The sequence below is a fragment of the Brachycentrus maculatus genome, unplaced genomic scaffold, assembly GCF_059751285.1.
Source record: "Brachycentrus maculatus isolate JH-2025_06_01 unplaced genomic scaffold, ASM5975128v1 h1tg000452l, whole genome shotgun sequence".
Classification (NCBI taxonomy): domain Eukaryota; kingdom Metazoa; phylum Arthropoda; class Insecta; order Trichoptera; family Brachycentridae; genus Brachycentrus; species Brachycentrus maculatus.
Window position 1 is genome coordinate 1,615,966 of NW_028281199.1, and position 11,535 is coordinate 1,627,500.

Here is an 11,535-nt window from a genome sequence, read left to right on the forward strand (position 1 = left end):
AAATTATTTACTATTAAACTGAACGATAAACACTTTGATTTTGCAATATAAAACACATTTCATTGTTATATTTAAGGTAATAATATTTTTTATCGTCCAAATTTTAATATAATTTAATTAATGTAGATCGAATAATTTATTTAATGTTTTCTTTAATTTCAGTTAAGTTCTGTTATTGTTTTCGTTCTTCTCTCTGTCTCTTCTAATGTCCTTTTTTATTGTTTCAATGTAGCTTTGTAGCAATGTACCTTTTTTTTGTTCGTTAGAGCCAAAATCAATCAAAAACAAGGTTTATATTATATTTATTGTTTCGGCATTAACTTTGTGGTAAGACATTTTACAATGATTAAGGAAACACTTGTTTTTATACCACTTATTTAAAAAGCAGTTTTTTATTTTATATTTTAGTTATTATTCAGACCTGACTATGGAAGTTTAGCTTCCGAAACTAGTAGTATTTAATTAAACTCAAGTGGTGTAAAAAAAGTGTTTCCTAAACACTGTAAAGGTTTCAAAATATTTGTGGATATACAATATGAGTATTAACATTATCATTGACAGTAGAAGAAGACCGAGAACAAATTGCCACGATCAAGTATTTGAAGGGAGGGTCCGATACATTGCGGGAAACCCGCCTGGCACAGCGCGGGTGTAAGCTGTGCACCTTCGAGTTAAGCTTAGACTATGATGTTCTCTGCGTTAATCTAACCATGATGTTTGTGTGAAAGCACTAAAATAAAGAATTGATTAAAGTATTTGAAATACTTTAATGGGCTCAGGTCAAGAGTCGTAATAATTGGCGGGTATGTGTGAGGAGATATATGAATATGGACGAGGCAAAAATTGTTTGCAGAAACAGATTTGTGTATCATTATACTATCTCTGCCTACCCCTGCGAGGAGGTGACATGGTGATTAGTTAGTTAATTGGTTTAATAAAACAAACAAAAGTTGTACGAAAAAAAGTGTTGTGGTAACATATTTAAGAACTTATGAATTGAAGCTGATTCAATAAAGAATCGTTTAATTCCTTAAAACTGCTAACACGACAAATAATAAAATGGTATAAAAGGGTAAATTTCCAGAGATTTCTTGTCCCATGATATTGTAGAAGCGTCGCCCTGTTTTTGTAATATCGGGTACTAAAATAAGATAAGACCTTGGTAACAATTATTTGAACAGAAGGCCGGGAAAAGGATAACTAGTTTCCGCAGTTTACAGTGATTGAGCAATAATTTTGATGCGAAAAGGGATTCTACGGGATTTTTCCGAACATAAAAATAATTCATTATTATTGGCGCAATACGCCAAAGTGCTGAATAGGAAAAAGGATGCGCAAAAAAAACAAAAATGTGATAAAATAGTTAAAAAATTAATTTTAAATATGCCTTAAAAATAAATTAATTTAAGTACATAACAACAACAAAAAAACGTCTTTACTGTATAAAAAGGAAAATAAGTATTTCTTGAATTTTTTTCGCAGATACTTAGTGGCACATTTTTTAAATTTTCGGTATCGACAAGAACCTTGTCATCATCAGGGTTTATTAAATTCTAAAACATTAAAATACTAAAAAACATTAAAATACTCATAGTTAATTAATTTTGGTAAGGGAATGTAATTAAGTATGAGTATTTTAATGTTTTAGAATTTAATACCCTGATAATGACAAGGTTCTTGTCAAAACCGGTTGTACTAATATGGTAATAAAATAAAAAAGTGGTTAAAACAAAGTTGTTTTATTTCATAAAGTTTATAAAATGTGCCACAAAGTATCTGCGAAAAACATTCAAGAAAATAAATTTTATTGGTTGCTTTTTATACTGACTAAAATTCGTAAGAGAAAACGTAAATATGTGATACGTAGATACACCATATACGAGAACTCGTACGACAGCAAATCTTACGCATAACAATATAAAGTATACGTAAAAAATACATTATTTCACCATTAATTGTTGTTGACGAACGAATCAAAACGATAATTGCAGTACGCACATATACTAAATATCAATTTGATTGACACGCGATATTATTTCGGCGAGCCAATAAAACAATTCAATGGCAGATAAATTTCAACTGTTTGGCATAACAGAAGACCACACGCAAATGTTTGACTAGCAGGGCAAATCGGTGCTTATTTTTAATTCTTCCAAAAGCCCATTTGCTCGATAATTAATCGGTTACATAGCCACAGTTTTATGGGTTTACCTTTTTGCGAAGAGACATGTGTCCGCACCATATTTTAAAACATTAAATTTTATGGTTTTATTTTCTAACGACACATTGTGCTTAGGACATCGCGTGACTTCCTAAAATGTTTACACACATGGAGAAAACATCTTCTTGTTCTTCTTCCTTCTTATACATAGATCTGTGAATCTGTCTGTTTCGTTATCCGTCTCTGTGACGTGGACAGCCAATCACGCCATCGCTTTGGAGGTCTTCCAGGTGGTCTTCTTCTGTCTGGGTTCTTTTTAAGAGCAATTCGGGTCGGCCTATTGACATTGGCATTCCAGAATCATCTTCGCTGTCTTCCTCATCTGACTTTATCCTCCGTACTACACACTAACCGATTTTCAGTGTTTTAAACGATTTTTTGATTCAGCTAATGCCAGTTTTAAATATTCCACTTTCTGAAGTCCTGATAGCTTTTAACATCGAAGAAGTCATCCAAAACGCTGAGGAATTGACGGTTTTGAAAAAAAATGCGTGATTTAGACTTTGAAAACTAGTTAGGTTCTTTGGTTCAAAAGAAAATATCTGATTTTTAAAAAGATTAAGTAAAAATGTTAAATTATTCATTCAGTACCTAAATAAAAAATATAAAATAGAGCATTTTCGTAAATCGATATATATCTTTTTCTACAATTTTTCTCAAAACACTCGGTAATCCGAACGACCCACTGCACTATTTATGTTCTGATTAGCGGGCTGACGATGTACATTGATATATATTAAGAGAATAAGCGTCAATTTTTTTATATAATGTGTAAAAAATAAAACACTTATTTCACACCACTTAATGAGTATTATTTCATAAAACACTAGTTTCGAAAACTACAGATGTTACCATCTACAGGTGAAAAGTAAAAGAGTTCTTCTTTTTACCTGTAGATGAAAAAAAATGTTGTTTTCGAAACTAGTCATGTGTAATGAAATAAAACTCACAACATTTTGAGTGTGTCCAAATACTTGTTCACAAAATCTGGATTATCTCCAATTAAAGGAGTTATTTTCATATTATTTTTTGACATCTCATCAAAGATGAAGAAGAATATGGAAGTCTGGGCATTTACGGGGCTTACGACCGTCATAGGCTGGTTTAAGTGATCACTTTACACACGTGTAACATTCACCAATTCTACCCATTATTGACAACCACACTACTCAAATTCTTGGAAGTTCTATATATATATGAACCAATTTAGAAACCTTGTTCATGAATCACTAGAACTTCACTAGAGACATCTATTGGTGAGATGTAAAGAAGCTTTACATCTCACCAATAGATAACTCATTTACTCACCGTAAATGCCCAGACTTCCATATTCTTCTTCATCTTTGATGAGATGTCAAAAAATAATATGAAATAAAACTCATTAAGTGATATTATACAAGTGTTTATTTTTTTAATTAATCAACATGTCATTCCACAAAGTAAATGCCGAATCAATAAATAATATCAATTTTTCAAGTGCAGTAAAGAAGACTATCTACAATGATAATTCTAATATTCGAATGGCATGATCTTTACCAAAGGATGTCTCACTACAAACATGAAGAGGTGAGGTGAAATTTTCAGTTGGTTTTCTTACTTTTCTTGTCCTGAAGGCACGACCCATGGAGGCGACACATCCCGACGGCTTGTCCCATGAGGCCGCTACCGGTTCGGGGCGCAGCGCCCGGGGCCCCTCTGCGCGCCCCCTGGCCAGGCCATCGGAGGCCTAAGGGGGCCACTCTACGCCGCTGTAGCGCGGGCGTAGTGGCGAAGCACAATCCGACGACGCGCAACGATCAGATACCACGAGATTGAAAAATTTCTAATCGAAGCAAAACGAATACACACTCCGTAAAAAAAACAGTATTCAAAAGATGGCTGATGATTTAAATGTTATATTTTCTGATTTAAAACGATATATTTTCATGTTTTTAGTATAATGTTATAGTTTATGAAAGTACTTTGAAATATTTCACTTTGCATTGCCATTTTTATGTCTTTTTAGCAAAAAGTCAAGTTTTTTCTACGATTCAAATGTTTCTTTTTTTCACACTGTGCACGTCTTCTGTTGCATTAAGAATTTCACTAGAGTGTTTTACACAAGTAGCCTGCAGCTAGAAAATAGTTTTCAGTATTACACTCACGTTTTCTCGGAAATAACTTTATATTGTACCACTGAAAAGATATATACTGAAAACTTCCACCGTGCTCAAAGAAAAATTTTCGCAAAATAAACCCGGTAAATCATTTTATCTAAAGCCGTTATTTCGGAGGTCGGCACTGAGATAAATGGATAGTTCAGTTTACCCAACCGAGCGAATGTAATATTATTTCTCCAACTCGAACGCAATCTTTAGAAAATGTACATTCAATATTGTAAAATATAAAGGTTTATTGCATTTAAATACATATCTTCGAGTTTGATTTAAATCACATCTTAGCGTTAAAGATTTAGGGTCTTAAGACCGCTGTTCGATACAAGACCATAACGAGGTAGGTATGTAACTTCTCATATAACGATAAACTACCCCAAATATTTTAAGGATAAAATAGTGTTAAACGTTTTTTTTCATAAACGTATTACTAGAAATAAGGATAAAATAAGACTGCCATTGTTGAAAAAAACCGAGTCTCAAAATTGTTTGATGTAATAAGGGTTTGAAAATGTATGATGAGATGCCTGGATGTATGAAAAATGAAATAAATGTTTTTTTTTTACTGTAAGATGTAAATTTATACAGCTACAAAGACTAAGAACATGGTGTTCTCTCGGATCTCGGTGGGATGTAGCGTGTGGATGGTGTTTTAGTAGAACAGGTAAAAATGTTCAAATATCTAGGTGTGGACCTGTGTGGTCAAATGGAAATACCATGTGAAGTGATGCGGCAAGTAAACAAGGCTGCAGGCTCAAGGATGTCTCAAAAATTATTTATGGAAAATCCCTGATATGAAGATCGGCAGCAAAATTTATCTATATAAAACTTGTGTGCGACCCATCATGACATATGTGATCGAATGCAGAGCGGACATTGAACAAAAAGCGCGCTAAGAGCGCTCTTTAGGGGAGACAAACCCATAAAATGCCATCGCAAATTCGGTAAATAAAAGTCAAAATATTGTAAATAAATTATTTTTAGGAAATAAATTTAAAAGAAGAAAAAAGTCCGACTCCAAGTACAAGAGCTCAGCCTTGTGTAAAGAGGCTCACGGCAACTAAAATTATAAGATTGTTTTAAGTAAAAATGTAAAGAAATTGTATTGAATATTATTAAAAAATGTAACTATATATATACTACTTACTTATGAGTGCTTACTTTTTGTTATTTTATATTTAAAAATGAATAAATAAATAATAATAATAATAAAATGTGGATACCTATAAATTATATTTCTAAAATAATCTTAACGCGTTTTAAATTACGTTAAATTTAAGGGTGTAAAGACGTTTACTCACTAGTACACTTCGACAGAGACTAAAGGTCCAGAGCTTTATTACGGTGGATGTTGTTCAACAAACAATGGACGTATCGAACCGTATACGGTGTGGTCAACCTGTTGCTGATGTCAACATTCAGGTGGGGTGAAAAGAAACGTAGTAGCGGCCACGTGACACCATTACTAAACTGCTTGTCATCGCATTCATTGTCTCCAAATCTGATATCAGATAACGATCGTTTAATGTGAGTCGTTGAAAAATAAATATATCCGATGGAAAAGATTGTCAACCTTAAAAGGTGTAAACAATATTACGTACATAGGTACGCGGGACTGAAACTATAATGAAAAGAAAACTCAAACACAAAAAGAGTTTATATATATATATATATATATATAAATGTATATATATATATATATATATATATATATATATATATATATATATATATATATATATATATATATATATATATATATATATATATATATATATATATATATATATATATATATATATATATATATATATATATATATATATATATATATATATATATATATATATATATATATATATATATATATATATATATATATATATATATATATATATATATTATATACACTCACGAGTAGGCATAGGCTATGAAACTTAAAAAATTGAAGCATGACTAGGGTCATGATAAGCCGTAGCTAGATTTCAGAGTCACTTGGACGTTAGGTAATTAAAAAAAATTAAAAAAATAATTATATCACTTACAAACGTAAACAACAAATAAAAAAATGTAAGTCCCTCTCGAAGCATGAGAGTTTTGTCTCTTTATTGGAGAGAACTGCGTTACTAATTTTAAAATTGAAAAGCAGAAATATCTTTAAAAATGTATTAAATTATTCTTGAAAAACTCTTGTTTATATTGTTTATATTATATTAAATAAATAAATAATATATATATATATATATATATATATATATATATATATATATATATATATATATATATATATATATATATATATATATATATATATATATATATATATATATATATATATATATATATATATATATATATATATATATATATATATATATATATATACATATATGTATATACGGAGAAGGGAGAGAAAGTAAAAGGTAACAGTTAATATTAATTAATGATCAAAGACGTCATGATTTGAAATTTTCTGGTGAGTAATAAACTACTGAAATAACTACGAAGCAAGCCATTACATTTAATGTAATGATTTATTCAGAAACCGATTGGCCTCGAAGCCGAAATGAGCGCTTCGGTAAAGGAATCACGTAGAATCGTGAAATATACTAACGATAATGTTTTCAGGCGCTCGCAGGATGGCCCGTAACAGGTGGAAATTTTCAGCTGCTACGGAGTTTTCCCTTATCACCTAATATTATAATAAAGACGACTGCTGTTAGAGATAACGACCCCGTTAGCCTCCCGTCGGGGCGGGCCGCCGGGACGCCGACGTCGCTTGTTTGTCCGACGCTGCAATCGAGGGGCGTCTATTTTCAGCGACGCTTCCATTACAATCATGAAAGAAAGCCTCTGTGAAAAATTAGGCAGATAAGAGGGCGTAGTGACGTCGACCTTTCAAAGTATTTCGACGCTTGTTATAGTAATTGTTTTTATATTATGGGTGTCTTAACTGTATATGAAACATCTATAGTTCTTTAAATAATTCAACACTTGAATAATACCATATTATTTATTGATTCGGCATTAACTTTGTGGAATGACAATTTGATTTTTAAAAATTAAATACTTGTAATAAACCACTTGATGAGTTTTATTTTTATACATGACTAGTTTCGAAAACTTACAGATGCTTTCATCTACAGTATATTATATTATACAATATTTTAATTTTTAATTTTCAAGTGCTTTATTACAAGTATTGAATTAAAAAAAAAATACCAGTGGTATTTTATTACACACGACTAGTTCTTAAAACTACAGTTGTTTCTATCAAAAGGTGATAAAAAAAGCTGTTTGAGGTTTTTATAATTACCTGTTGATGAAAACAACTGTAGTGTTCAAAACAAGTCGTGTGTAATGAAATAAAACTCAGTAGGCGGTATTATACGAGTGTTTAATTTTTTAAATAATCAACATGTCATTCCACAGTATAAATATCGAATCACAAGAAACATAGATCGAAGTTGTCACCAATACATAACATTCCAGTGCCCTATGGTTCAATCGAGAATATCGAATTATAAGCCATATTTTTCTAAATACTGAAATTCTTTAAACAAAATCCTTTTCAGTATGTGTCTGTATGATATTAATATAAAATATATGATCCTCAAAGGAGTTGAGTTACCAGAAAAGGGTTTTCGTGAAATGATAATTCCGGATTCCGCCCTGCGTAAGGGTTTTTACGAAACGATAATTCCGAATTCCGCCCTGCGTAAGGTTTTTCACGAAACGATAATTCCTAATTCCGCCCTGCGCTATCGCACGACAGCAGGGCCGGATCAGTCAACTGGTGACCGGGCGCTGGTCACGGTGGAGGAGGGGTTGGGAGGACTATAGGGGTCGGGACTGAACTCTTTCCCTGGCTAATCTCGCTGTTCAAAGCGGATTAGCATTTGTTTATTTTGTATTAAGGACAGTAGTCAATATGGCGACCGAAGGCTCTAGTTGTTGTTTACGTTGGGGCTGATAAAGAAAGATAAGAAAACGTTCGCTGGGATTTAAACTAATATTTATTTTAATTTATTTATTAAAATCAGATTTTTATATATTAAAGTCGGGTTGTGGACCCGTGTTTTTTTAAAATAAATATTAGAGAAAAAATCACTTTTATTTATTTGACCTAACTTCTCACTTTACTGCAAATCTAAAGTTTACTTGTAGTATAAGTGTCGGGTTGTGGTCCCGTAGTTAGTGCGGCGGGCTATTGCGTTAGAGTTTCTCGGTTCGAACCTACTCTACCACAATTTGATACCTATTTCTAATAATGAGCCGCTTAGACTCACAGAAATAGTATGAAATTGAAATATTCGTGTGAATAATAAAAACACAAAAATTTATCTTTAAAAACAAATATCTATTATTGGATAGTATTATTTGGTCAGCATGCTCAGCTACCGTTCTAGAGGTCCCGGATTCGATTCTCAGTGGGGGGTAAAAATAAATATCAGTGATTTTACACTGTAATATTTATTTATGAGAATGAAATTGAAATATTTGTGTAAATAATAAAAAAACCTTATATATCTCTCTTTTTAAAAAAAGTTGTGAAAAAATATAATTTATTGTACTGAGTACATGTACATTAGCGAGTTTATTGCTAAGAAGCAATATTATCAAAACTAACTAAATACGTAGCTACAAAAATGAGATACAATATAGCTTACAACTGCAAAATCAATTGTTGAAATAATAAGCAAAATATAAAATAAAAAACTTACTATCTCACTAACCATCGCGCCGCTGTCCCGTAGGGGTAGGCACAGAGAATAGAATGACACACCAATCTGTCTTTCCAAACTCAAGCAAACCTCGAGTAAGAAAAATGAGCTTTGAAAAAGAGAGAAGGTTTTTAAAACAATTGCAAATGGTTTTTTGAGAGAAGGTTTTTAAAACAATTCTATCTAGAGTTAAATTATTCAGTAAAAACCTTTGTGATGATCTTATAACTAACTAACTAACCATCACGCCGTTTCCACGCAGGGTTAGGCAGAGTCTCCTCATCAGTATGTCTTCGGACAAAATCTTCGCCTTTTCCATATTCATATATCTTCTCATACAAACCCGCTGATTGTTCCGACTCTTGACCTGACCACTTCCAAGAATTTAAGATTTATTTTTATTTTTATTATTTTATTGATTTTTTTTACAAAATACATATTTAAATATACTAAGTACTTGGTAAATATACAAAATATTTCAAATATAACGTTTCTACCTCTCTAATAAAGTAGATACTTTTGTTTAGAGAGGGAGTTCGTTTTTCAATTTTTTTTACAAGCAAAGTAAATAAACAACGGTTAAAAAAAATATTCCTCGGTATAGAGTTTAGGTTGGAGTGAGTCTTTTATATTTTTTTAAATCTAGTTTTAAAGGTTTGATATTTTTTTATAGATTTCTTTTTATAGATACTTGATCAAGTTACATTTTCATGGGTCTTCCTTTGCTCTAATTATTTTATCACCTACGTTTGCCCTATATATTTATTTTACTGTTCATTTTTCACTCATTCGATTCACATCCCTAAATCATCCCAACACACATTTTTTAATCTTATCGATAATGCTTATCTCAGCCTCGCATTTTATCTTTACATCACCATTCGAACATCATAAATCTGATACATATCACATATCATATACAGACTGTTTTTAGTTTTTTTTCATCTTTTTTTTGCCAATTCCATGCTTCACTTGCATATATATGGCTAAAGCTGAAAAAAAAGTAAAAGCACATAACTTGGCAAAAATTCAATTTTTTACAACATGTGCTACCCAAATTTTCTCTTTGTTCGATATTTTCGGATAAAATAAAATTGAGCTGAAATATTTAAAATTATATTTCTTCTTTGGTCTTTTTTTGCTAAGAGTTCTTTACAAATCTTTCTAATTTTTAAGGGATTGAAAATGTGTGATAAGTTGTCTGAATGTGTGAAAACTGAAAAGAGTATGAAAGAATTTAAAAAGAAATGTTTTCATATTATTTTTTAACATCTCATCAAAGATGAAGAAGAATATGGAAGTCTGGGCATTTACGGGGGTGACGACCGTCATAGGCTGGTTTAAGTGATCACTTTACACACGTGTAACATTCACCAATTCTACCCATTATTGACAACCACACTACTCAAATTCTTGGAAATTCTATATATATATGAACCAATTTTGAAACATTGTTCTTGAATCACTAGAACATCACTAGAGACATCTATTGGTGAGATGAAAGAAGCTTTTTACTAAGCAGAAACTCTTATATTAGTATGTGAGGTCCGAATCCTGGATTATAATCACACACATGAGAAACGCCAGAAAATACCATTTTCATTTTTATAATTAAGCTTATAATTTGACCAGACAATTTATTTACAACATTTTGAGTCTGTCCAAATACTTGTTCACAAAATCTGGATTATCTCCAATTACAGGAGTTATTTTTATTAATAGGAGGAGAAATGTTTTGTTTACTGTAAGAAGATGTAAATTTATGATATGATGTGATGTAAATTAACCTTTCAGGGAGTACAAAAATTGATGTTCGAATTTCTCTGGGGAGTGGGTTCTTTTTACATGAATTTTTTTCTCTTATTAAATTGATGTTTTATGAAGATAAAAATTATGTTTAAATAATTTAATAAAAAAACACCTATTGGAAATATTTTTCAATTATGACAAAATTACACACAAATATCCACAGATGTCATTGCTATACAAGTTACATCATACTAACTGACGGATTTTGACGTTCATAAACGTCGATACCCCTTTAAGAAAAATCCGCACTGACGTTCATTTATGTCCATACTCCCGGACAAGTTAAGGTTAAAAAATAGTTTGTATTAAATATAACATACTTAAGCTAGTTAAAGAAATAATAAAATAAATAGTGTAAAATAACGTATTTTTACGTGTTTCTCACATTAAATACTGAATGATAATAAATATCTCAACATTGTCGAATGATTGAAAACACGTAGAAAAAACAACAGTCAAGTGTGTTGCGTCAGATTTATCATAAGAAGGAAATGAAATGTTAAAATTTGATATCTTCTGATTGATTGATAGTAAAAAATTAAAAGATAATATCTAATCGAATAGTTTTATAGTAAATAATAAAGATACGAATATGTCATTAACGTGTGTCGTAATTAATTCTTTATTG

The 11,535-nt window shown here is 31.0% G+C and overlaps 1 protein-coding gene across 1 annotated transcript in view; it reads right to left on the bottom strand.

The window, feature by feature from the left end:
- Window positions 1–4,202, bottom strand: part of LOC148302462 (dual 3',5'-cyclic-AMP and -GMP phosphodiesterase 11-like) — a 168,510-nt gene extending 164,308 nt beyond the window's left edge. Inside the window, exon 1 of the mRNA XM_088271576.1 lies at window positions 3,819–4,202. Coding sequence (XP_088127702.1) covers window positions 3,819–3,876 — 58 coding nt within the window. The 5' untranslated portion in view covers window positions 3,877–4,202. The remainder of the gene's footprint in view (window positions 1–3,818) is intronic.
- Window positions 4,203–11,535: the final 7,333 nt, after the last annotated feature.